General features: G+C 46.8%; 1 protein-coding gene across 6 annotated transcripts in view; it reads left to right on the plus strand.

Moving 5' to 3' along the window:
• LOC141270740 (oocyte zinc finger protein XlCOF8.4-like) overlaps window positions 1–24,652 on the plus strand; it is a 64,469-nt gene that overhangs the window by 21,178 nt on the left and 18,639 nt on the right. For 3 of the 6 annotated variants that reach the window (XM_073680836.1, XM_073680837.1, XM_073680841.1), the window contains 2 exons: window positions 20,543–20,640; window positions 23,770–23,860. The exons of 2 other annotated variants lie outside the window; for them this stretch is intronic. In XM_073680836.1, coding sequence (XP_073536937.1) covers window positions 20,543–20,640; window positions 23,770–23,860 — 189 coding nt within the window. The remainder of the gene's footprint in view (window positions 1–20,542; window positions 20,641–23,769; window positions 23,861–24,652) is intronic. One more of the 6 variants, XM_073680838.1, reaches the window with a different exon arrangement.

Here is a 24,652-nt window from a genome sequence, read left to right on the forward strand (position 1 = left end):
GTAGCAAAATTGGGTCCCAGTATTATGACAAGTGATATCACAAGGGTAGAAGAATCTGTCCCTTTATCCCTCTCAAAAGTGCTAAAAGGTCCCCAAATGTAAATTATGCATGACATGCCCCCGGAAGCAGCATCTAGCGAAACACGTGTCAGGGCTGCAATTTTACACATTGACACGGAGGGATGCACTACTCCTGGATACAGTATGGGTGATCAATAATTTACACTTGTAAATGTAATTACATTTGTATTTGTAATTACTCCGTCTGACCTATTTTCAGCTGTGTCCTTCTTTTAAGAAGTGCACAAAACTGTAGCGAACTGTGCTTTTATGTATGTCTAAAAAGACAAACACCGCTGTATCACAGATCAGACAGCATCCACATTGCCTCCATATGCCTCATAGGGAATCATCAGCCGGGGGTTCCGTCTGAATCACGTATTTCAGAGATTAACACTGAAACCCCGGTGTAGAGCACAGGATAAATGTGCGCCGAGCCTTACTGCGATCTTTGGGAGGCAGAATGAACAAATCAACAGCAGGTGAAGAATTTTTATTTTTTTTTATTTTTTTATATATATTCTGCCGCTTTTACAGAATAAAAACTATTTGATAGAAAAAATAGAAGTACTCTTACCGGTAATTCAGTTTCTTAGAACCCACCACAACAGCACCTAAGGACGATACTCCCCATACCCTAATAGGGACAGGAAACACACAAGGTTAAATAGAGATTAAATAGCCCCCATACTTCTCTCCAGTGTTGTTACAAAGGACCACACCGGTAGGACTGCTTCAAATTTTATTTACAAGAAATAATAACAGAATAAACAATAGGGTGGGAATACCCGTGCTGTTGTGGAGGGTTCCTAGAAACTGAATTGCCAGTAAGACTAATTCTATTTTCTCCAATAACCCCCCACGACAGCACCAAAGGAGGATGTCACCCCACCCTAATAGGGACAGGAAACACAAAGAGGTTAAATAGCCCCTCCCTCATCCTCCCTCCAGTGTTCCCTATTGGGATGAAGAGGTCATCCAGGGTGCTCTGTGCCGGCGGCAGACACCCAGTATACCTTTAAGCCAGGCAGCTGGGACCGGGCAGTTTTTTTCTCCTCCTCCCCTTATGCTGCTCCCGTCTCCTCTGGGACTCGGGACCCCTGTCCCCACCGAGTTCGCGCCTGCAGGTAAGGTCCGGTGGGTGTCGGGCTGGAGGCCTCCTCGAGCTCTCCAACCCCGCTCCTCCCCCATCTCAAGGCGGCCTCCGGCGGTCTCCATAGCGGAGAGGCGCGCTGGATCCCGGAAGTGACGCGGACCGCCGATAACGACACTTCCGGTGTGCGTTCCACCCTGGAACGCAGTAACTTGGAAACGGCCGGAAAGTGACTTGGGACGCCGGAAAAGGGTCCCTTAAGTCACTTCCGGTCCGTTTGGGCTCCCAAGAGAGAGAGAGGAAGAAAAAAAGGAAAAAAAAAAAAAAAAAAAAGCAAATAATAAATAACCCGGCAGGTGATCGCAGGTGTTCCTGCTTCACCAATTGGACCAAGGGGGAGGAGCCTTACCACCCCTCTCCCCAGGGGAAGAGGGAGAGCGCTGAGTCCAGTCGCCTATATAAGAGCCCTGGACTGAAGACATCTAAGGTAGGACCTAATCCTTTTTGTATTGTTACATTGGATGGTCAGGAATCTATCTTCTCCATGTCTGCGGAGCCCAGCGCAATTCCAGTCCCAGTAAGTCTGGCACTGGGGGTCCTTTCCTAGGTGCAGGTTAGAATTGATACATTAATTACCCTTCTCCCTCTTTTGTAGGGGGACAAGGATCCTGCACCAGGAAATAAATCTAGCCGAAAATGTGCTATATGTTCAAAAAAACTATCTTCTTCAAGCAAAAAATATTTATGCCAAAAATACACAGAGAAGATTTTGAGAGAAGAACATCCGTCTCTCATAGACGAGATCAAAGGGATAGTCCATCAGGAGGTTCAGTCTTCATTGGCCTCCTTTTCCCGATCCACTTCTGATTCGCCTCCAAAGGCAAAAAAGAGGAAAATTTTCCCCTTCTCCCATGACAGCACCACCTGGGTATCCGCCCACCAAGGACAGGAACCTACTGAATAAAAAGGCGGTACCTCTCCTCCGCATCAGTTTTGGTTCCTGTCCCTGATGGGAGCCTCACCAGGTGGTACCTCACGTACCTGGATTATGGACGGTGCGGCCTGGAGGCCGTGGAAGCAGCAGATGGTCCCTGTTCCCAGCCCGTCTGGCTGCTGCCCGGGTCTGCGTGTGGGGAGGAGGTGCTGTTTTCTTTTGGATGCCTCCCCGCGTGCGCCGGGGCCTGCGCCTCGCAAAGATGAACTGAGCGCGCCGGCCGGCAGGTCTTCCGGGCTGCGCACGTGGGGGTCGCGTCGCACCCTGTGACGGAGCGCGCCGGAAGTCCGGGCTGCGCACGCGCGGGGTGCTGACGCGCCCTATCACGGAGTGCGCCGGAAACCGGGTCTGCGCATGCGCGGGTGGGAAGCTGTCATCCCGCTGCAACCGCGCCGGGTGCCGCTGGGCTGCGCACGCGCAGAGGCAGGTGTAACTGCGGGTAGCGCGCCAGCTGGCTAAAATTTTAAAAAAAAAAAGAAAAAAGAGAGATGAGCACGCTGCCGGAAGGGGAGGAGCCTAAAGGAGGTGGAGCCCTACTGCTTTTAAGGATGGGGAGCAATCAGATGGCGGTGTCTGCATCCCCGCCATGATGAATGAGGAACCGCAGTCACCTGGGCAGCAGCTGTCACCGCCACAGGAAGTACAGCAGCAGCCACAGCCATCAAAGCAGCGCAAGCAGCTCAAACAAATGGAACGGGAATCTTCCCATCGACAAAGTCACAGCAGTGAGGGGCGTACGAGTTCCGGCAAGACTGGTCAGAAAAGACTTCGTCAGTCCACCTCCGCCAGATGGGAGCCCTCATGTGAACGGCAACCACCGCCTCCGGTACCCTAGTCTGAACGGCAGTGTGGTGAGTGATCTTCGTGAAAGTCTCACCTTGAATAATGTGCTCTTTTCTCTCTCTCTCTCTCTCTCTCTCTTTTCCTCCTTCTTCTCCTTTTTCTTGGGGCAGGAGGCGAAGAAGTGTAGTGCTAAAAATAAAAACAGGGAGTGTGCTTTATGCAAAATCGGTCTTCCCACCTCCTATGCCAAAAACCTATGCTCAGACTGTATTCAGAAAACCATTGCAGAGGAGTCCCCCAGGTTTTCTTTAGAATTAAAGGATCTAATCCAGACAGAGGTCAGAGAGTCTTTAAGAGGCTTAACCTCACTCAAAAAGAAGCGAAAACTAGTTTCTTCAGAATCAGAGGAATCAGTGGAGTCCCGTTTTACGAGAGAACTGCCTTCCTCCTCTAATCACTCCTCATCGTCATCGGAGTCTTCGGATGATGATGGGGGGGGCAGACCTTGTTTTTCGGTTGATAATACTGAGAGACTAGTTAAAGCCGTCAGAGGGACTATGGGTATTACCGATACCAAAGTGCCCAGAACAGTCCAGGATGTTATGTTCGGGGGCTTAGACCAAAGAAGGAGACGCTCATTCCCGGTCAATGACAGGATTAAATCTCTGATAGAAAGGGAATGGAAGAAACCGGAGAGGAAGGGTCAGCTGCCGTCATCCTCCAAGCGGAGGTACCCCTTTGAGGATGAGGATGCGGCTAAATGGGACAAAACCCCTAAGATTGACGTGGCCATTTCAAAATCTTCAAAAAAATCCACTCTGCCCTTTGAGGATTTAGGAGCCTTAAAAGACCCGCTGGATAAAAAAGCGGAGTCCTTCCTTAAGCAAACCTGGGAGTCGTCAGCAGGGGCCCTTAAACCGGCAGTAGCAGCGACCTGCACTGCTAGATCTATGATGATCTGGCTTCAACAATTGGAAGACCAGATCAGGGGGAATGTGTCCAGGGAGAAAATTCTATCAGACCTTCCTCTTGTGCAGGGAGCGGCTGCATTCCTGGCAGATGCATCGGCAGATTCAGTTAGGCTGGCTGCCCGGTCTGCAAACCTCTCTAATGCAGCCCGTAGGGCGCTATGGCTCAAGAGCTGGCCAGGAGATGTGCAGTCAAAGTCTAAACTGCTCAATCCCTTGTGAAGGGGGACTTCTTGTTCGGCAAAGGTCTAGATGACATCCTAGATAAAGCCGCAGACAAAAAACATGGATTTCCCACGGTGTCTGGTTCCCGATTTAACAGTTCCTTTCGGAAGAGAAAATACAGCCGCAGTAAAGCTCCCAGAGACCAAGGTAGCTGGAAAGACCGAAAGCCGTATAGCAGAGGCTTCATGTTTGGGGGTCCCTCCTCCGAGAATAAAAAAGCCCCTAAGTGACGGTTCCCCCCAGGTGGGAGGAAGATTGTCCCACTTCCTGCCTGCCTGGAAGGAAATTTCATCCAATTCTTGGATCTTGGGGATTATCAGGAGGGGGCTCACACTAGAGTTCAAGAGCAGGCCCAAGAACACTATCAAAATATCAGCCCCCAGAGGTTTAGCGGAACAGATAGCCTTACAGCAGGAAGTTCTCTCTCTGCTCATGAAAGGAGTTCTGGTGGAAACACCTGCACCCGAGCAAGGAAGAGGATTCTATTCGACCCTCTTCCTAATAAAGAAGCCGGACGGCTCCTTCAGGACCATTGCGAACTTAAAGAGACTGAACGACCATTTAATCTACAGGCCTTTCAAGATGGAAACAATAAAATCGGCCATAAAGATGTTATTTCCGGACTGTTTTATGTGCGTCCTCGATCTGAAGGACGCCTACTACCACGTCCCGATTTTGCCAGATCATCAACAGTTTCTAAGAGTAGCTGTACAATTCGGCAGGCACGTAAGGCATTTTCAGTTCGCAGCTCTTCCGTTTGGCATTTCCATGGCGCCGAGAGTCTTCACAAAAATCATTCTGGAGGTCACAGCGTACTTGAGGGAAAGAGATATTTTAGTCATCCCTTATCTGGACGACTTCTTAGTAGTGGGCAGATCAAGTCAACTCTGTGCTCTAGCCCTGGCGGACGTCATGGCCAGTCTAAGACGCCTAGGTTGGCTGTTAAATCTGGAGAAGTCAAGGCTGGAACCAAAGAGGGTTCAGTCTTTCCTGGGTCTCATTCTGGACTCGGAAAACCAAACCTGTCTTCTGCCAGAGGAAAAGAAACTGAAGATCAGATCCCTAACATCTCAGGTTGTCAGCAATCCGACCATCACCCTGAGGAGTGCAATGTCTCTGTTGGGTACAATGACGTCTTGCATTCCGGCGGTTCAGTGGGCCCAGCACCATTCCAGATGTCTTCAACAGGAGATTCTGGCAGCGGACAGGCGGCTCAAAGGTCGCCTGAATGGGAAAATATCTCTTCCAGATGTTGTGATCAACTCCCTGGACTGGTGGACATCTCCGGTCAACCTATCTTTGGGGGTTCCTTGGACCTTCCAGGTGTCGGATACAATTACAACAGACGCAAGTGCGGAAGGTTGGGGAGCTCACCTAAGGGATCGTTCTGTACAAGGCCTCTGGTCGGACAGCGAGACAAGCCTCTCTTCCAACATGAAAGAGCTGTTGGCAGCCAGAAACGCGCTAAAAGAATTCAGTTCTGTTCTTCAGGGTCCTCACGTCAGGATAATGTCAGACAACAGATCAACAGTCGCCTACATCAATCATCAGGGGGGTACCAGGTCTCTCCCTCTGATGTTAATAGCGGATCAGATCTTCAGGTTTGCCGAGAGTCGGCTGGTTACGCTCTCGGCACTGCATATAAAAGGGGAAGAGAACATAAAGGCCGATTTCTTGAGTCGTCACATCTTGAAACAAGGAGAGTGGGAGTTGAATCCAGCCGTTTTTCAGCAGATTGTGGATCGGTGGGGACAGCCCCAGATAGATCTGTTTGCAAACAGACACAATCGGAAGACCGAAACCTTTTGCTCCCTGAATCCAAAAGAGGGGGCGTTTGCGGTGGACGCGCTGCAGATTCAGTGGGATTTCACTCTAGCTTATGCCTTTCCCCCTTTAGTACTGATCCCTACTATCCTGAGGAAGATCCGAGAGGAACAGGCGAGGGTTATATTGATCGCCCCGTTCTGGCCCAAGAGACCATGGTTCACTTGGATGAAGAGAATGTCCCAAGCAGATCCATGGGTTCTTCCGGACATCCCGGATCTCCTCAGGCAGGGCCCAGTCTGTCATCCCCAAAGAGCGGGCCTGCATTTGACGGCTTGGATTTTGAGAGGTCGCTATTGACGCAAAGGGGGTTTTCTCCGGATCTTGTTACTACCCTTCTAGCAAGTAGAAAGCCGATAACAACTAGAATCTATGGTAGAACCTGGGCTAAGTTCTTGTCTACCTCGGGTCAGTCTGCCAAAGGGAGGGTTCCTATTGAGGCCATACTAGAATTCCTCCAGAAGGGGTTAAACATGGGACTAGCCACCAGTACTCTTAAGGTACAGGTATCGGCTCTGGGGGCACTGTATAATTATGACTTGGCAGCAAATAGATGGATCATTAGATTTATTAAAGCCTGTCATAGATCCAGACCTATTCCTGTTCCAAGAATGCCTCCTTGGGACCTTAATTTAGTTCTGGAAGCATTAACCAAACCTCCCTTCGAGCCCTTAGAGAAGGTTTCAGAAAAAATCTTAACTTTAAAGACTGCACTATTGGTGGCCCTGACATCAGCTCGTAGAGTCAGTGACTTACACGCACTATCCGTTAACCATCCATTCACTCAAGTATGTATGGCTAGAGTAATCTTAAGACCAGACCCGGCCTATCTTCCAAAGGTAGCCTCCAAGTTCCATAGGACGCAAGTAATCACTCTCCCTTCCTTCTATCCTAATCCTAGGGATTCTGAGGAATATAAGCTTCACACCTTAGATGTTAGGAGGGTGTTAGTCCAGTATTTGGAAGTGACAAAAGCCTGGAGAAAGAGTGACGCTTTATTTATATCCTTTCAGGGGGCTAGGAAAGGACTTAAGGTTACAAGGGGGACCATAGCTAGATGGGTCAGGGATACTATTACCTTAGCCTACTCTTCTAGCAATCTGCCGGTTCCTGAGAACCTGAAGGCCCATTCCACCAGAGCGGTAGCTGCTTCTTGGGCTGAGAAGGCGGATGTGCCCATCGACATTATATGTAAGGCGGCAACTTGGTCATCCCCTGCTACATTTTACAAACATTACCGTCTTGACCTTTCCTCTTCTACTGATCTGTCCTTTGGTAGAAGGGTGTTGCAAGCGGTGATCCCTCCCTCTGGTATTTGATCTCTATAAATCTCTCAGGTGGTGCTGTCATGGGAGAAGGGGAAAAGATCCTAGTTACTTACCGGTAACGGGATTTTACAGAGCCCATGACAGCACCCTATTAATTCCCTCCCCTTTATCACTGTGGTGTGCACTTTTTTTAAGGTGTTTAGTACATATGTTGAGGTGGTGGTTATGTATTAACCTGTCTTCGGAGGCCCTCTCATGCTCTGAAACAAAACTGATGCGGAGGAGAGGTACCGCCTTTTTATTCAGTAGGTTCCTGTCCTTGGTGGGCGGATACCCTCTCTCAGGTGGTGCTGTCATGGGCTCTGTAAAATCCCGTTACCGGTAAGTAACTAGGATCTTTCCCTGGAAGAAAAAGAAAGCTCGGACTCCCAGGACGAGATGTTCCTTCCAGAAGACCCTATAGAGGAAGGTGAACTTAGTCCAGCAGAGGAAGGTCTGGAAGATAAGAAATATTATTTTTCAATGGAATTTATGGAAGACCTCCTCTCAGCAGTAAGAAGAACGATGGAAGTGGAAGAAGAGAAGCCCACTAGATCAGTCCAGGAAGAGATGTTCGGTGGTCTCCGATCAAAGAAAAAGATGGTGTTCCCAATACATAAAAACATTCAGGATCTAATCCTGGACGAATGGGAAAATCCTGAAAGACGACTGAATACACCAGCAGAATTGAAAGACAGGTTTCCCGTAGATGAAGAAACCTCAAAATGTTGGACCAAGATACCTAAGGTCAATATTCAGGTGGCAAGAGTCGCTAAAAAGACAGTATTGCCATTCGAAGAGTCATCGCAACTAAAGGATCCTCTGGACCGCAAGATGGACAGCCTTCTCAGAAAATCCTGGGAAACATCAGCAGTCCTTCTGAACACAAACGTAGTCTCCACGTGTGTTGCACGGTCCATGTCAAGATGGCTCAACCAGCTTGAAGAGCACCTAGCTATGGGCACATCTAGAGAGGAGATACAAGCTTCCCTACCTTTACTGCAGAAAGCCACTGACTTCCTGGCGGATGCTTCAGCGGAATCTGTGAGGGTAACCGCCAGGGCAGCAGTCCTATCGAACTCCACAAGGCGAGCACTATGGCTGAAATCGTGGAGCGGTGACGTGGCTTCTAAAATAAAACTTTGTTCCATTCCCTTCAGGGGAGAATATGTTTGGCCAGGCCCTTGCCGACCTCCTGGAGAAGGCGGCTGATAAAAAGAAATCCCTGCCTGAACCCAGACACTACAAGAAGACCCCCTTTCGCCCCCCTCGGGAACAGAATCCCCAGTACAGGGGGAAAGGCAAGTCCGGTCGGTGGAGCTACCCCAAAGGGGGGAAGGATAGGAATATTTTTTTCCCAAAAGGACAGCGACAACAGAAGCGGTGACGCCAGAGCAGTGGGGGGACGAATCATGAAATACCTTCCCCAATGGCAAAAGATCTGCTTCAATCAATGGATCTTGAAGGTAATTCAAGAAGGGGTAAAGATCGAATTCTCCTCATATCCTCCAAGAAAAGTAAGGATAACTCGTCTAACTTCCCCGAGATTAAGAACCGCACTGATGTCCGGCCTAAAAGACCTACTATCCTTGGGGGCTATTTCACCGGTCCCAAAAACAGAAAGACACACAGGCCACTATTCACGCCTGTTTATGATAAAGAAACCAAACGGCACCTACAGAATAATAATAAATCTGAAACCCTTAAACCAATACATCATCTACCGAAGATTCAAAATGGAGTCCATCAGATCAGCAGTTCCCTTGATAGGACAAGGATATGTGATGGCAACCGTCGACTTACAGGACGCATACTATCACGTCCCTATACATCCAACATACCGGAAATTTCTAAGGTTTGCGGTGGTTCAAGAGGATCAAACGTTGCATTTTCAATTCAACTTATTGCCGTTCGGGATATTCACCAAAATTATGTCAGAGGTAGTGGCTTCAATCAGAAAAGAAAAAATCTGCATCATTCCCTACCTCGACGACTTCTTACTAGTAGGTCCCTCGGTGGAATCACTCCAGGAAGATCTGCAGAGAACAACCCAAATCCTGACCACCCTAGGGTGGTTGATAAATCATCAAAAGTCAGACCTGGTCCTTGCCACAGAAAAAACATTTCTGGATGTTCTACTAGACTCCGCCAGACAAACCTCCTTCCTACCGAAAGACAAACAGATACTTTTGAGATCCAAGATATCGAATCTGAAGGCCCTGAACAGAGTGTCCCTAAGGTCTGCCATGTCAACCCTCGGCTCCATGACAGCCTGCATTCAATTCGTAGCCTGGGCTCAGGCTCACACCAGGGTGTTGCAAACCCATATTCTTGCACAGTGGGACGGATCCCCAGACTCCCTAAATATAAAGATCATGATCCCTCATTATGTGAAGACATCCCTATCATGGTGGCTCAGCCCAAAAAACCTAGAAACAGGGGTTCCATGGTCTCAGTTCCCTCTGATAACAGTCACTGTAGACGCCAGCAAGATGGGATGGGGAGCCGTCGTGGCTCAAACCCCTTTCCAAGGGGTCTGGACAGAAGAGACCAGCAGGAGATCCTCCAACTTCCGCGAGTTAAAGGCAGTGGAGGAGGCACTCAAAATGTCGGCTCCAATCATTACATAGTTACATAGTTTATAAGGCCGAAAAAAGACTAGCGTCCATCCAGTTCAGCCTATTTCTTGTGCACTGCAGCTATTCCGCAGCGTTGATCCAGGGGAAGGCAAAAAAAAACCCATGCGGTATAGGCCAATTTACATCATTGAGGAAAAATTCACTTCCCGACACCAATCTGGCAGTCAGATTAAATCCCTGGATTAATTAATTAAGCATAAGATGTAATTTTATTGTTCTCAAGAAAGGCGTCCAGGCCTCTCTTGAACTCATTAAGTGAGTTGGACATCACCACTTCCTCTCCCAGAGAGTTCCAGAGTCTCACAGCTCAGACCGTAAAGAATCCCCTTCTATGCTGGTGCAGGAACTTCCTTTCCTCCAGACGCATAGTGTGCCCCCTCGTCTTTGTCACCATCCTTGGTATAAACAGGTCATGGGAGAGATCTCTGTACTGCCCCCTGATGTATTTATACATGTTTATGAGGTCTCCCCTAAGCCTTCTCTTTTCCAACGTAAATAGGCCTAATTTTGACAACCTCTCTGGGTATTCTAGTCCCTCCATTCCCTTTATTACCTTAGTCGCCCTCCTTTGTACCCTCTCTAGCTCCAATATGTCTTTCCTGAGCACCGGAGCCCAGAACTGTGCACAATATTCTAAGTGCGGCCTTACCAGCGCTTTATACAGAGGAAGAACAATGTTCTCATCATATGCCCCTATTCCTCTTCTGATGCATGCCATGACTCTATTTGCCTTCGCAGCTGCTGCCTGACACTGGGCACTCCAATTTAATTTGCTATTAACCAAGACGCCCAGGTCCTTCTCCATGTCAGATTCCCCCAACGGTTTCCCATTTAATAAGTATGGGTGACTGCTGTTTTTCTTTCCCATGTGCATGACCTTACATTTATCAGCATTGAACCCCATTTGCCATTTTTTGGCCCAACTCCCCAATTTATCTAAATCCTCCTGTAGCTGTGCCCTATCCTCATCTGTATTAACTACTTTACAAAGTTTAGTATCATCTGCAAATATTGCTATTTTACTATGCAACCCTTCCACTAGATCATTAATAAATATATTAAATAATATAGGGCCCAAGACAGACCCTTGAGGCACCCCGCTAGTAACCCTGACACACCCTGAGCTTACTCCATTGATAACCACCCTCTGCTTTCTGTCACTCAGCCAGCTATTTACCCACTTGCACACATTATCCCCCAGACCAAGCATTCTCATTTTATATACCAACCTTTTGTGTGGCACGGAATCAAACGCTTTGGAGAAGTCAAGGTATACAACATCCACTGACTCTCCCCGGTCCAGCTGTGAGCTCACCTCCTCGTAGAAGGCCATCAGGTTTGTTTGGCAGGAGCGATCCCTCATGAATCTATGTTGATATGGAGTTAGACAGTTATCATTAAGATATTCTACAATAGCATCTCTAAGAAATCCTTCAAACAATTTACCCACAACAGACGTTAAGCTGACTGGTCTATAGTTCCCAGGGTCACTTTTAGACCCCTTTTTGAATATTGGTACCACATTTGCTTGGCGCCAGTCTAGTGGGACAGTCCCTGTCCATAAAGAGTGCTTGAATATAAGATACAGCGGTCTGTCTATCACATTACTTAATTCTTTTAGTACCCGGGGGTGTATGTCATCTGGGCCTGGTGACTTGTCTATTTTGATATTATTTAGGCGTTTCTGAACTTCCTCCTGGGTTAGGTGGGTGATATTTAGCGGAGGGTTTACTTTATCACTCTGCATTTCCTCCGATTAAATTGTTTTCTTTTGTGAAAACAGTGGAGAAGAAGCTATTGAGTAGGTTTGCTTTACCCTCATCGTCCTCTATGATTTTACCCAGGTTATTTTTCAATGGGCCAACGCCATCAGTTTTAATCCTTTTACTGTTTATATAGTTAAAGAACAGTTTGGGATTCGTTTTACTTTCCTTGGCAATTAGTCTCTCTGTCTCCTCTTTTGCTATTCTTATTTGTTTCTTACAGATTTTGTTTTTTTCCCTATAAGATATTAGCGCTTCCTCGCTGCCTTCTTGTTTAAGTTTACCGAAAGCCCTTTTTTTGTTTTTCATTGCCCTCTTGACTTCCTTATTTAGCCACATTGGCTTCCCCCTATTCCTAGCCCTTTTATTCCCATAAGGCATGTACCTTCTACAGTGACTATGTAGGACTGTTTTGAAAATTTCCCATTTTCTATCCGTGCTGCTATTACTGAAGATACTATCCCAGTGTATAAGGTGAAGGGCATCTCTTAGCTGATCAAACTTTGCCCTCCTGAAGTTCAGTGTTTTTGTGACTCCCTTGCTGGGCACCCTACTGAAGCACATGTGGAATTCTATAATGTTGTGGTCACTATTTCCCAGGTGCCCCCCGACCTGCACCTCAGTTATTCTGTCTGGCCTGTTAGTTAATATTAATTGACAGAAACCTGTTTCCTTTCTGAGATCTACAGCTTTTGGTTTCCTAGTCTATATCGGGGTAGTTGAAGTCCCCCATAATAATCACCTCGTTATTTTTTGCTACTTCGTCTATTTGTCTTAATAGACTTTCCGTGGCTTCTGCTATATTTGGTGGTTTATAACAGACTCCTATGATAATTTTATTATTGTTTTTTGCCCCATGTATCTCCACCCATAAGGACTCGACCTCCTCATTTCCCTCCCATACATCCTCCCGTATTGTAGGCTTTAGACACGTCTTTACATATAGACAGACTCCACCCCCTTTCCGACTTCTTCGATCCCTTCTAAACAGACTGTAACCCTGTAAGTTAACTGCCCAGTCATAGCTTTCATCTAACCATGTCTCGGTTATTCCCACTATGTCATAGTTACCTGTAGATATTTCTGCTTCCAGTTCATCCATCTTGTTTGTCAGGCTCCTGGCATTTGCTAGCACGCAGTTTACACGATTTTGTTTTGTTCCAATCTTCTCCCTGTGGATTGTATTAGAAATTTTCTTACCTCCCTTCCAAGTATCTTGTCTTGGACCTTCTTTGTCGCACTTCATATCTTTCATTAGTATGTTCTCTGGTTGCATGTTCGTGTCCGACATTTTTCTTCCCATCCCCTCTTCTTCTAGTTTAACGCCCTCCTGATGAGTATTGCGAGTCTCCTGGCGAATGTGTGTTTCCCGGGTTTGTTGAGGTGTAGTCCGTCTATGGCAAGGAGTCCGTCATAGAGGTAATTCACACCGTGGTCCAGGAATCCAAATCCTTGTTGTCTGCACCATCGTCTCAGCCAGTTGTTCACATCAAGGATCCTGTTCCATCTCCTGACGCCATGCCCGTCTACTGGAAGGATAGAAGAAAAAACTACCTGCGCATCCAGTTCTTTTACTTTCTTCCCCAATGCTTCAAAGTCCTTGCAGATTGTCGGTAGGTCCTTCTTTGCCGTTACGGGCAAACACGTAAAAATCTATTCAGACAACATGACTACCGTAGCTCACCTGTCTCATCAAGGGAGTACAAGGTACGAGATTCTAAAAAGTATCTCGGCAAGAATATTCTTCTGGGCAGAAGGACATCTTCGTTCCTTATCAGGTCTGCACATAAAAGGCTCAGACAACATCCAGGCCGAGTTTCTGAGCAGAAGGAATATCCATCCGGGGGAATGGGAGCTGGACTCAGACATTTTCCACATGCTGACCAGACAATGGGGTCGTCCGGAGGTGGACCTCTTTGCAAGACGCCAGAACACCAAGGCAGAAAAATACTTCTCCCTAGATCCAGACGACTTATGCCTGGGGATAGACGCATTCGCTCACCCGTGGCGTTTCCATCTGGCTTACGCCTTTCCCCCAATTCCATTGCTAGCCAAGACCTTACAGAAAGTAAGGACCGAGGAGGTCAAGATAATTTTGATAGCCCCACTTTGGTCCAAAAGGAGCTGGTTCTGTGCACTAGACAGTTTAAGCATAGAGGGACCCCTCGTTCTGCCAGCAATCAAGAACCTTCTCCATCAGGGTCCAATAATCCATCCAGATCTGGAGAGCCTCCATCTAGTGGCCTGGCTTCTGAGTTCACAATCCTGAAGGCCAACGGACTCTCAGACCGAGTAATTCATACCCTACAAAAAAGTAGGAAACAAATCACAGACTCCATATACAGCAAGATATGGAAGACCTTCCTAACATGGTATAAACCAAATATACCAGATCTTCGGCATCCTGACATGACCCAGATCTTGGATTGTCTACAAGAAGGGCTGGAGAAGGGCCTTAGACCCAGCACCCTCAAGGTTCAGATCGCGGCGAGTATTTATTTCGACCATAGCCTAGCCGAACACCGATGGGTAAAAAGGTTCATGACAGCAGCTACTCGCCTGCGTCCCAGAATAATTAACCACGTTCCCTCCTGGGATCTTAATATCGTCCTTAAAGGTCTGACACTACCACTGTTTGAACCTTTGGCCTCTATAGAGCTGGATAAATTAGCCTGGAAAACAACATTTCTAGTAGCGATTACCACTGCCAGGAGAGTGGGAGAAATCCAAGCCTTCTCAGTGAATGATCCATATCTGAGAATCCTGGATGATAGGATTATTCTACAACTGGACCCATCTTTCTTGCCAAAGGTAGTCTCAGACTTTCAAAGGGCTCAAGAGATAATTCTTCCTTCCTTCTGTCAAGACCCAAAAAATAAACGGGAAGAAGAATACCATACTTTGGACGTAAGGCGGGTTGTTCTTCACTACCTCCAAAAGACAGAGGCCTGGAGGAAGGATCAGAACCTCTTTATCCAGCCATTTGGTCAGAACAGAGGGAAGAAGGTCTCAAAGGTTACCATCGCCACTTAGATCAAGAAAGCAATTGTGGAATCATATCGGATCCAAAATCTCTCACCACCAGAGAAACTGAAAGCACACGCTACTAGAGCCATGTCCGTCTCCTGGGCAGAGAAGGGTAGAGCTTCCCTCGAGAAGATATGTAGAGCAGCTACATGGTCCTCTGTCCATACCTTCACCAAGCATTACAAACTTAATTTAATGTCCATTAAAGACTTGGCCTTTGGGCGAAAAGTGCTTCAGGCCATTGTCCCTCCCTAAAGATGAGTCTTTGGTACTCCTCCTTTGGTGCTGTCGTGGGGGGTTATTGGAGAAAATAGAATTAGACTTACCGGTAATTCGGTTTCTAATAACCCTCCACGACAGCTTGGTAATTGCCTCCCAGGCTTGGTTAGCCAATCATTTAATTCGAATAAATATAATTTGAAGCATCCATACTTGTGTGGTCCTTTATAAAAACACTGGAGGGAGGATGAGGGAGGGGCTATTTAACCTCTGTGTTTCCTGTCCTATTAGGGTGGGGTGACATCCTCCTTTGGTGCTGTCGTGGTGGGTTATTAGAAACCGAATTACCGGTAAGTCTAATTCTATTTTCTCTCACCCCCAACGACAGCACCTTAGGAGAAATGCCAAAGAATCACTCGTAGGGGGGGACAATGGCTTGGAGCACTTTCCTCCCAAAGACCAAATCCGCATTGGACATTAAATCAAGTCTATAATGTTTCAGAAGTGCATGAACTGAGGACCATGTGGCAGTTCTGCAGATCTGCTTTTCTGACGTGTTTGCCATTTCAGCCCATGAAACTGATACTGCTCTGGTGACATGTGTCTTTAATTTTTCTGGAGGAACCATTTTTTGGTTTTCATAGGCTCCGACAATCGCTTTTTTGATCCAATTCGCAATTTTATTTTTTGCTGTTTTTTTTCCCTTGTTTTGACCATAATATTATATAAACATATTCTGGTCCTTTCTCCAAGGACTTGATCTTTGGAGATAATGAAGTATTGACCTCTGTATGTCCAGAGTATGGAACTCTTTCTTTATTGTTGGATGGATTTTGGCAGAAAGAAGGCAATATTATATCCTGAGACATGTGAAATTCATAGGTTACTTTAGGTAAAAAACTGGATCAAGGCGAAATACAATTCTGTCATGTAGCATAGTAACATAGTTTTTAAGGTTGAAGGAAGACTAAGTCCATCTAGTTCAACCCATAGCCTAACTTGTTAATCCAGAGGAAGGCAAAAAAAAAAACATGTGGCAAACACTAAGCTCCACATTGGGGAAAAAAATTCCTTCCCGACTCCATACGACAATCAGACTAGTTCCCTGGATCAACGCCCTATTAAGGAATCTAGTATTTATAACCTGTAATATTATACTTTTCAAGAAAGGCATCCATGCCCTTCTTAAATTTTAACAGTGAATCACTCATTACAACATCATGCGGCAGAGAGTTCCATAGTCTCACTGCTCTTACAGTAAAGAATCCCCGTCTGTGATTATGATTAAACCTTCTTTCCTCCAGACGTAGAAGATGCCTCCTTGTCCCCGTCTCAGGCCTCAGAGTAAAAAGATCAGTAGAAATGTCTTTGTACTGTCCCCTCATATACTTGTACATAGTAATAAGATCACCCCTAAGCCTTCTTTTTTCCACAGTAAATAACCCCAAGTGTAATAACCTGTCTTGGTATTGCAGACCCCCCAGTCCTCTAATAACCTTGGTCGCTCTTCTCTGCACCCGCTCTGGTTCAGCTATGTCTTTCTTATACACCGGAGACCAGAACTGTACACAGTATTCTAAGTGTGGTCGCACTAATGACTTGTATAGAGGTAAAGTTATGTTCTCCTCATGAGCATCTATGCCTCTTTTAATGCATCCCATTATTTTATTTGCCTTTGCAGCAGCAGCCTGACACTGGCCACTAAACTTGAGCTTGTCGTCCACCAATACACCCAGGTCTTTTTCAGTTACAGTTTTGCCCAGTGTTTTACGATTAAGCATATAATTATACATTTTATTTCCTCTGCCCAAGTGCATTACCTTACATTTATCCCCATTAAAGCTCATTTGCCATTTATCAGCCCAAGCTTCTAGATTACATAGATCCTCCTGTAATATAAAATTGTCCTCCTCTGTATTGATTACCCTGCAGAGTTTAGTGTCATCTGCAAATATTGAAATATTACTCTGTATGCCCCCTACAAGGTCATTAATAAATATGTTAAAAAGAAGGGGGCCCAATACTGACCCCTGTGGTACCCCACTGTTAACTGATACCCAGTCTGATTGTTTTCCATTAATAATCACCCTTTGTTTCCTATCACTGAGCCAATTCTTAACCCACACACATATATCTTCCCCTATCCCCATTGTTCTCATTTTATATATCAACCTTTTGTGTGGAACCGTATCAAAAGCTTTTGAAAAGTCCATATACACAACATCCACTGCATTTCCTTGGTCCAGTCCAGAACTTGCCTCCTCATAAAAACTGATCAGATTAGTTTGACAGGAACGGTCCCTCGTAAACCCATGTTGATATTGGGTCATGAGGTTCTTCTTCTTCAGATACTCTATCATAGCATCTCTTAGGAAACCCTCCAGGATTTTACCCACAGTAGAAGTTAAGCTTACCGGCCTATAATTTCCAAGTTCAGTTTTTGTCCCCTTTTTGAATATTGGCACCACATTTGCTATACGTCAGTCCTGTGGTACAGACCCTGTTATTATGGAATCTTTAAAGATTAAAAATAATGGTCTATCTATGACGTTACTTAATTCCTGCAGTACTCGCGGGTGTATCCCATCCGGGCCCGGGGATTTGTCAACTTTAGTGATTTTTAGATGCCGCCGTACTTCCTGCTGGGTTAAGCAAGTGACATTTACTGGAGAATTTTTGTTATCACTAATCATGTTTTCTGTCATGCGATTTTCTTGTGTAACTACGGTTGAAAAAAAATCATTTAGCATATTGGCTTTTTCCTCATCCTCTCATCCACCTTTTCACCCAGACTATTTTTAAGGGGGCCAACACTATCATTTTTTAGTTTTTTACTATTTATGTAGTTAAAGAATATTTTGGGGTTATTTTTACTTTTTCTGGCAATGATTCTCTCTGCCTCAATCTTTGCTGCCTTGATTTGTTTTTTTACATAATTTATTTAATTTTCTATATTTATTTAATGCCTCATCACTACCTACTTGCTTTAGTTCTCTAAATGCTTTCTTTTTGTCACTTTTTGCGCCCCTTACAGCTCTATTTAGCCATAGTGGTTTCCTCCTATTTCTAGCATGTTTATTCCCAAGGGGTATATATTGTGCACAGGTCCTATTCAGGATGCTAATAAATGTCTCGCATTTGCTTTGTGTAGCTTTATGTCTCAGGATATCGTCCCAGTTTATTGCACTAAGATCATCTCTTAACCGTTGGAAACTTGCCTTCCTGAAGTTTAGTGTCCTTGTAACCCCTGTACTACACATCTTATTAAAGGTTACATGAAAACGTATTATTTTGTGATCACGATTACCCAAGTGACCCCCAACTCGTATATTTGATATGCGGTCTGGCCTATTGGTTAATATTAGGTCTAGCAGTGCCCCCCTTCTTGTTGGGTCCTGAACCAGTTGTGAAAGGTAATTGTCTATCATAGTAGTCAAAAGCCTATTTCCTTTGCTTGAACTACATGTTTCTGTCCCCCAATGTATTTCAGGGTAGTTGAAGTCTCCCATAATAATGACTCCTCCTTGAGTCGCTGCTTCATCTATTTGCTTTATGAGGATATTCTCCGCTACTTCCATTATTTTTGGAGACTTATAACAAACCCCTATCAGTAATTTATTATTTTTTCCCCCTCCCCTTTTCTCCACCCACAGGGACTCTACATTTTCATTAGATTCACATATATCCTCCCGCAAGACAGGTTTTAAGGATGATTTTACATATAAAACACTCCCCCCCCCCCCTCGCTTGTTTGTACGGTCATTTCTGAACAGACTATAGCCCTGTAAATTAACTGCCCAGTCATGGCTCTCGTCCAGCCACGTCTCAGATATCCCTACCATGTCATAATTATTTTCCAACAAAATTAATTCTAATTCCTCCATTTTGTTGGTGAGGCTTCTGGCATTAGCGTTCTCTAATCTAGAGGGCTTGTAGCTCACTCACTCTCCTAGTCGTTGTAATGGCCACCAGGAAGCCCGTCTTCCAGGATAATTTATCAATGTCTAGATTTTCTATAGGCTCAAAGGGAGGCAATGTGAGACTTTTGAGAACTACACTCAGATCCCGGCTGACACCAAGTTAAGTATTTGGGGTTGAAGGTCTGCCAGACTTTTATCTAAGTATGAACAGAGGGCCTCTACCTGCACTTGCAAAGTTCTGGGTTTCAGGCCTTTCTCTAGTCCACTCTGCAAGAAATCGAGGATCTGTGCTATATTTGGGTGCAAAGGATTTGGTGGTTTAGCGCCACATCATGATATGAAGACCTTCCAAATCTTTTTATAGCTGGAGCTGGTCTCTCGTTTCCTGCTCCATTCAAGTGTTTTTATCACTTTATCTGAGAGACATTTTGATTTTAGGATAATCTACTCAGAAGCCAGGCCGCCAGGTGTAAAGTTTGAGGATCTCAGCGAAATATTGGTCCCTGATGTAGAAGGTTGTTGGTCGGTGGAAGAATTAGAGGACCATCTATTTTTAGATTTTTCGAAGTGCCAAACCAGCTTCTTTTGGGCCAGTGTGGTACTATTAGTATTGTTTTCGTTTTTTGCCCCTCCTGATTTTCTGCAGTGTTTTTGGCAAGCGAGGGATCAGAATGAAAGCGTACTCCAATTTGAAGTCCCATTGGCAAGAAAATGCATCCACCGCCAGGCCAGTGTCTTTTGGGTTTAGAGAATTTTTTTTTCACTTTTGTGTTTTGACGAGTGGCAAATAGGTCTATTTCTGGTAGACCCCATCTTTTTGTTAGAAGGAGGAATGTTTTGTTGTGTAAGCTCCATTCCCCTGGATGTATAGTCTTTCTGCTGAGAAAGTCTGCCTGGATATTGCTGGACCCTTTCTTATGGAATGCAGATAGGGAAAGCACATGCCGTTCCGCCCAAGCAAAGATTCTGCTTCAGATTGCTTTCAGACTTTCGTACCCCTGGTGTTGTAGATGAGCCACTGTGGTTATATTGTCTGAGTATACTTTTATGTGGGTACCCTTTATTAGGTCCACCGCTACTTTCAGCACTTCTTCTACCGCTTTAAACTCTCTGAAGTTGGAAGTGCGAGTGCTGATGTTTTGGGGCCATGTACCCTGGAACATGGTATGGGAGATTACGGCTCTCGATCCTATTTTGCTGCCATCTGTTGTGACCGATGATAGGGGAGTCTGATCCCAGGCTACCACTCTGCATAGATTTTTTGTGTTTAGTCACCAGGAGAGAGAGGCTTTCAGTTTTCCCGATAAGCGATCAGTTTTGCCTAGGGATCACAAAGTACCGTCCCAGCACTTTAGAATGTGGGATTGCAGAATTCGTATGTGGGTCTGAGTCCAGGCTACCACTGGGATGCAGGAAGTCATTAAACCCAATATCGACATGACCAATCTTAAGGGTCTTTTCCTTTTGATCTCTCAGGGTTGTTTTCCTGGATCTTATGAGCTCTTGTTTCTCCTTTGGTAACAGAGACATTTGTTCTTGTGAGTCCAATAGTATAGAGTAGAGTGGGATTATTTAGAAGGACACAAAGATCTGTACAAGGACGTCATGATGGAGGTTCCCCAGCCCCTCACATCACCAGGTAATACAGGACTAAATACACACGGCCTATAATTATCTGTATGTAAAGAATGAATTCACTCCCTGTATGTGTTTCCTCCAGTTCTATCCAGTAAGAGGACAACACCAGAGAGATGTCCCCGTCCTCTTCTTCCACTGGACTGTAAACAAGAAGATCTCAATGTTCCTCAGGATCATCAGGTAGATGGAGAGAAGGTGTCATGAGATCTTCCCTATGATGTGTAGACGGCTGTGAAGGTCTTGTGTTCAGTCTTGTTTTATCTCCCAGTATTATACACTGAACAACCAATTTATTAGAGATACTTTCATACTCCCATCTGAAACCAATTAGTCACATGACCGCGGAGTGCAGCATAAATCGGAGTGATCAGGTTTCAGAATGGGAACATTGAGCAATCTGAATTACATTGTCAAAGCAAAAGTAAATTCAAGAATTTCCAACCTTATGCAGTTTTTACATGCAATGATGTGAAGAGTATATGGAGAATGATGTGGTCAATGAAATATATCCAGTGATATTAGATCCCGTGGATGTAAACACCGTATGAAGGAAAATGTGAACAATAGTTGTGAGAACATGTGGTGCAGTTATACAGACTGCAGCTGAATACTGCGCTAGTGTTCAACTAATGTGTGTGAATGCAGCCATCATTCCTTAGAACAGATGGGCGATAGCAGCAGGAGACCAGTTCCAGTGTCATTGCTGATATATAGAAACAGAAAGGAAAAGGAGAATATTGTTTTGCCAGATTCTGGGTCCTCGAATACCTGTGGATCGATGTTTTCACATTACTTATTGTCTCCGTCCCTTCTTGGCAGCTGTTTATGGTACAAGGATAATGACTCGTGTCATGTAGTCATGGATTGCTTCCAATGTAAGGGTTGCTTGGGCCCAGGTGTCTTATTCCGACCCAAGCACCAGTGAAACAGGTTCCTCAGGGTGTGTGTAATGTTATTTTCTGCAGATCTCTCCCTTTTTGGCTGTATACTATAAGAATACTCTAAGATGATACAGAAATACCAGATGCAATGTATAAACAATTAAAATTACAGTCCATATCATGAAAATAAACTGAATTTTACTGAATTATATAACAGGTGTGTGTGCCCAGCTGCAGGGCTGACCCTCTGTAACTCTCCACTGCCCTGCTGCAGGGCTGACCCTCTGTAACTCTCCCCTGCCCAGCTGCAGGGCTGACCCTCTGTAACTCTCCCCTGCCCAGCTGCAGGGCTGACCCTCTGTAACTCTCCCCTGCCCAGCTGCAGGGCTAACCCTCTGTAACTCTCCCCTGCCCAGCTGCAGGGCTAACCCTCTGTAACTCTCCCCTGTCCAGCTGCAGGGCTGACCCTCTGTAACTCTCCCCTGCCCAGCTGCAGGGCTGACCCTCTGTAACTCTCCCCTGCCCAGCTGTAGGTCTGACCCCCTGTAACTCTCCCCCTTCCCAGCTGCAGGGCTGACCCTCTGTAACTCTCCCCTGCCCAGCTGCAGGGCTGACCCTCTGTAACTCTCCCCTGCCCAGCTGTAGGTCTGACCCCCTGTAACTCTCCCCCTTCCCAGCTGCAGGGCTGACCCTCTGTAACTCTCCCCTGCCCAGCTGCAGGGCTGACCCTCTGTAACTCTCCCCTGCCCAGCTGCAGGGCTGACCCTCTGTAACTCTCCCCTGTCCAGCTGCAGGGCTGACCCTCTTTAACTCTCCCCTGCCCAGCTGCAGGGCTGACCCTCTGTAACTCTCTCATGCCCAGCTGCAGGGCTGACCCTCTGTAACTCTCCCCTGCCCAGCTGCAGGGCTGACCCTCTGTAACTCTCCCCTGCCCAGCTGCAGGGCTGACCCTCTGTAACTCTCCCCTGCCCAGCTGTAGGTCTGACCCCCTGTAACTCTCCCCCTTCCCAGCTGCAGGGCTGACCCTCTGTAACTCTCCCCTGCCCAGCTGCAGGGCTGACCCTCTGTAACTCTCCCCTGCCCAGCTGCAGGGCTGACCCTCTGTAACTCTCCCCTGTCCAGCTGCAGGGCTGACCCTCTTTAACTCTCCCCTGCCCAGCTGCAGGGCTGACCCTCTGTAACTCTCTCCTGCCCAGCTGCAGGGCTGACCCTCTGTAACTCTCCCCTGCCCAGCTGCAGGGCTGACCCTCTGTAACTCTCCCCTGCCCAGCTGCAGGGCTGACCCTCTGTAACTCTCTCCTGCCCAGCTGCAGGGCTGACCCTCTGTAACTCTCCCCTGCCCAGCTGCAGGGCTGACCCTCTGTAACTCTCCCCTGCCCAGCTGCAGGGCTGACCCTCTGTAACTCTCTCATGCCCAGCTGCAGGGCTGACCCTCTGTAACTCTCCCCTGCCCAGCTGCAGGGCTAACCCTCTGTAACTCTCCCCTGCCCAGCTGCAGGGCTAACCCTCTGTAACTCTCCCCTGTCCAGCTGCAGGGCTGACCCTCTGTAACTCTCCCCTGCCCAGCTGCAGGGCTGACCCTCTGTAACTCTCCCCTGCCCAGCTGTAGGTCTGACCCCCTGTAACTCTCCCCCTTCCCAGCTGCAGGGCTGACCCTCTGTAACTCTCCCCTGCCCAGCTGCAGGGCTGACCCTCTGTAACTCTCCCCTGCCCAGCTGTAGGTCTGACCCCCTGTAACTCTCCCCCTTCCCAGCTGCAGGGCTGACCCTCTGTAACTCTCCCCTGCCCAGCTGCAGGGCTGACCCTCTGTAACTCTCCCCTGCCCAGCTGCAGGGCTGACCCTCTGTAACTCTCCCCTGTCCAGCTGCAGGGCTGACCCTCTTTAACTCTCCCCTGCCCAGCTGCAGGGCTGACCCTCTGTAACTCTCTCATGCCCAGCTGCAGGGCTGACCCTCTGTAACTCTCCCCTGCCCAGCTGCAGGGCTGACCCTCTGTAACTCTCCCCTGCCCAGCTGCAGGGCTGACCCTCTGTAACTCTCCCCTGCCCAGCTGTAGGTCTGACCCCCTGTAACTCTCCCCCTTCCCAGCTGCAGGGCTGACCCTCTGTAACTCTCCCCTGCCCAGCTGCAGGGCTGACCCTCTGTAACTCTCCCCTGCCCAGCTGCAGGGCTGACCCTCTGTAACTCTCCCCTGTCCAGCTGCAGGGCTGACCCTCTTTAACTCTCCCCTGCCCAGCTGCAGGGCTGACCCTCTGTAACTCTCTCCTGCCCAGCTGCAGGGCTGACCCTCTGTAACTCTCCCCTGCCCAGCTGCAGGGCTGACCCTCTGTAACTCTCCCCTGCCCAGCTATCTACTCTCAGATCCTAATCCTATAAAGCATCTCTGGGACGACTTCATCTGTTTGTGACTTTTACAATATTTCTTTCAGGGTAGATATCTGCCCCATATTAATACTACAGAGACATATGTGAGGGGTGATGAGCGGTGTAAAGAGGAGATTCCTACAGATAACTGCACAGGTGAGTAGTGACCACTAAATGCCGAGAAGTCACAGGTATTAGTCACTGGCCTGTAGAATAATTATAGGTGTTGATCTTTTTCAGAGTATGTTCACATGGAACTTCTGATGTGGATTTTACGGTTAAAGGTTTAGGGGCTGATTCATTAAGACAGGCTCTGTGCACCCCAGTCTGAATTAAGGCGTGAGGAGGGATAAGATGCACATCACTTAATGAATTCACCAGAAATGGTACTCAAGTCAGGGACAGACTGGAGAAACATGTTTTTAGGGAAGAAGCGCCATTTGACTTTTTGAATGCAAAACTTGCTGGAATAATTAGTGGACGCTATGTCGCGTTAGAGACCCTAATGTGACTAAATAGTGAAAACTCCCCACATGTGACACCATTCCGGAAACTAGATACCTCAGGGAACTTACCTATATGTGTGGTTAACACCTTAAAACCCCCAGGTGCTTCACAGAAGTTTATAACATTGAGCCGTAAAAATAAAAAAAAATCAAATTTTTCCCACAAATGTTTTTTAGCCCCAAAGTTTGCATTTTCAGGAGAGTAACAGGAGAAAATGGATGCCAAAATTTGTTGTGCAAATTCTTCTGAGTACACAGATACCCTATATGTGGGGAAAACTACTGTTTGGGCACACGGCAGGGCTCGGAAAGGAAGGAGTGATGTTTTGGAACCCAAACTTTGATGGAATGGTCTGCAGGTGTCATGCCGCGTTTGGAGAGCCCTGATGTGCCTAGACAGTGGAAAACCCCCACAATTGACCCAATTTTGGAAACTAGACCC

The sequence above is a fragment of the Phyllobates terribilis genome, unplaced genomic scaffold, assembly GCF_046119375.1.
Source record: "Phyllobates terribilis strain yellow unplaced genomic scaffold, ASM4611937v1 Scaffold_5__5_contigs__length_657084704, whole genome shotgun sequence".
Classification (NCBI taxonomy): domain Eukaryota; kingdom Metazoa; phylum Chordata; class Amphibia; order Anura; family Dendrobatidae; genus Phyllobates; species Phyllobates terribilis.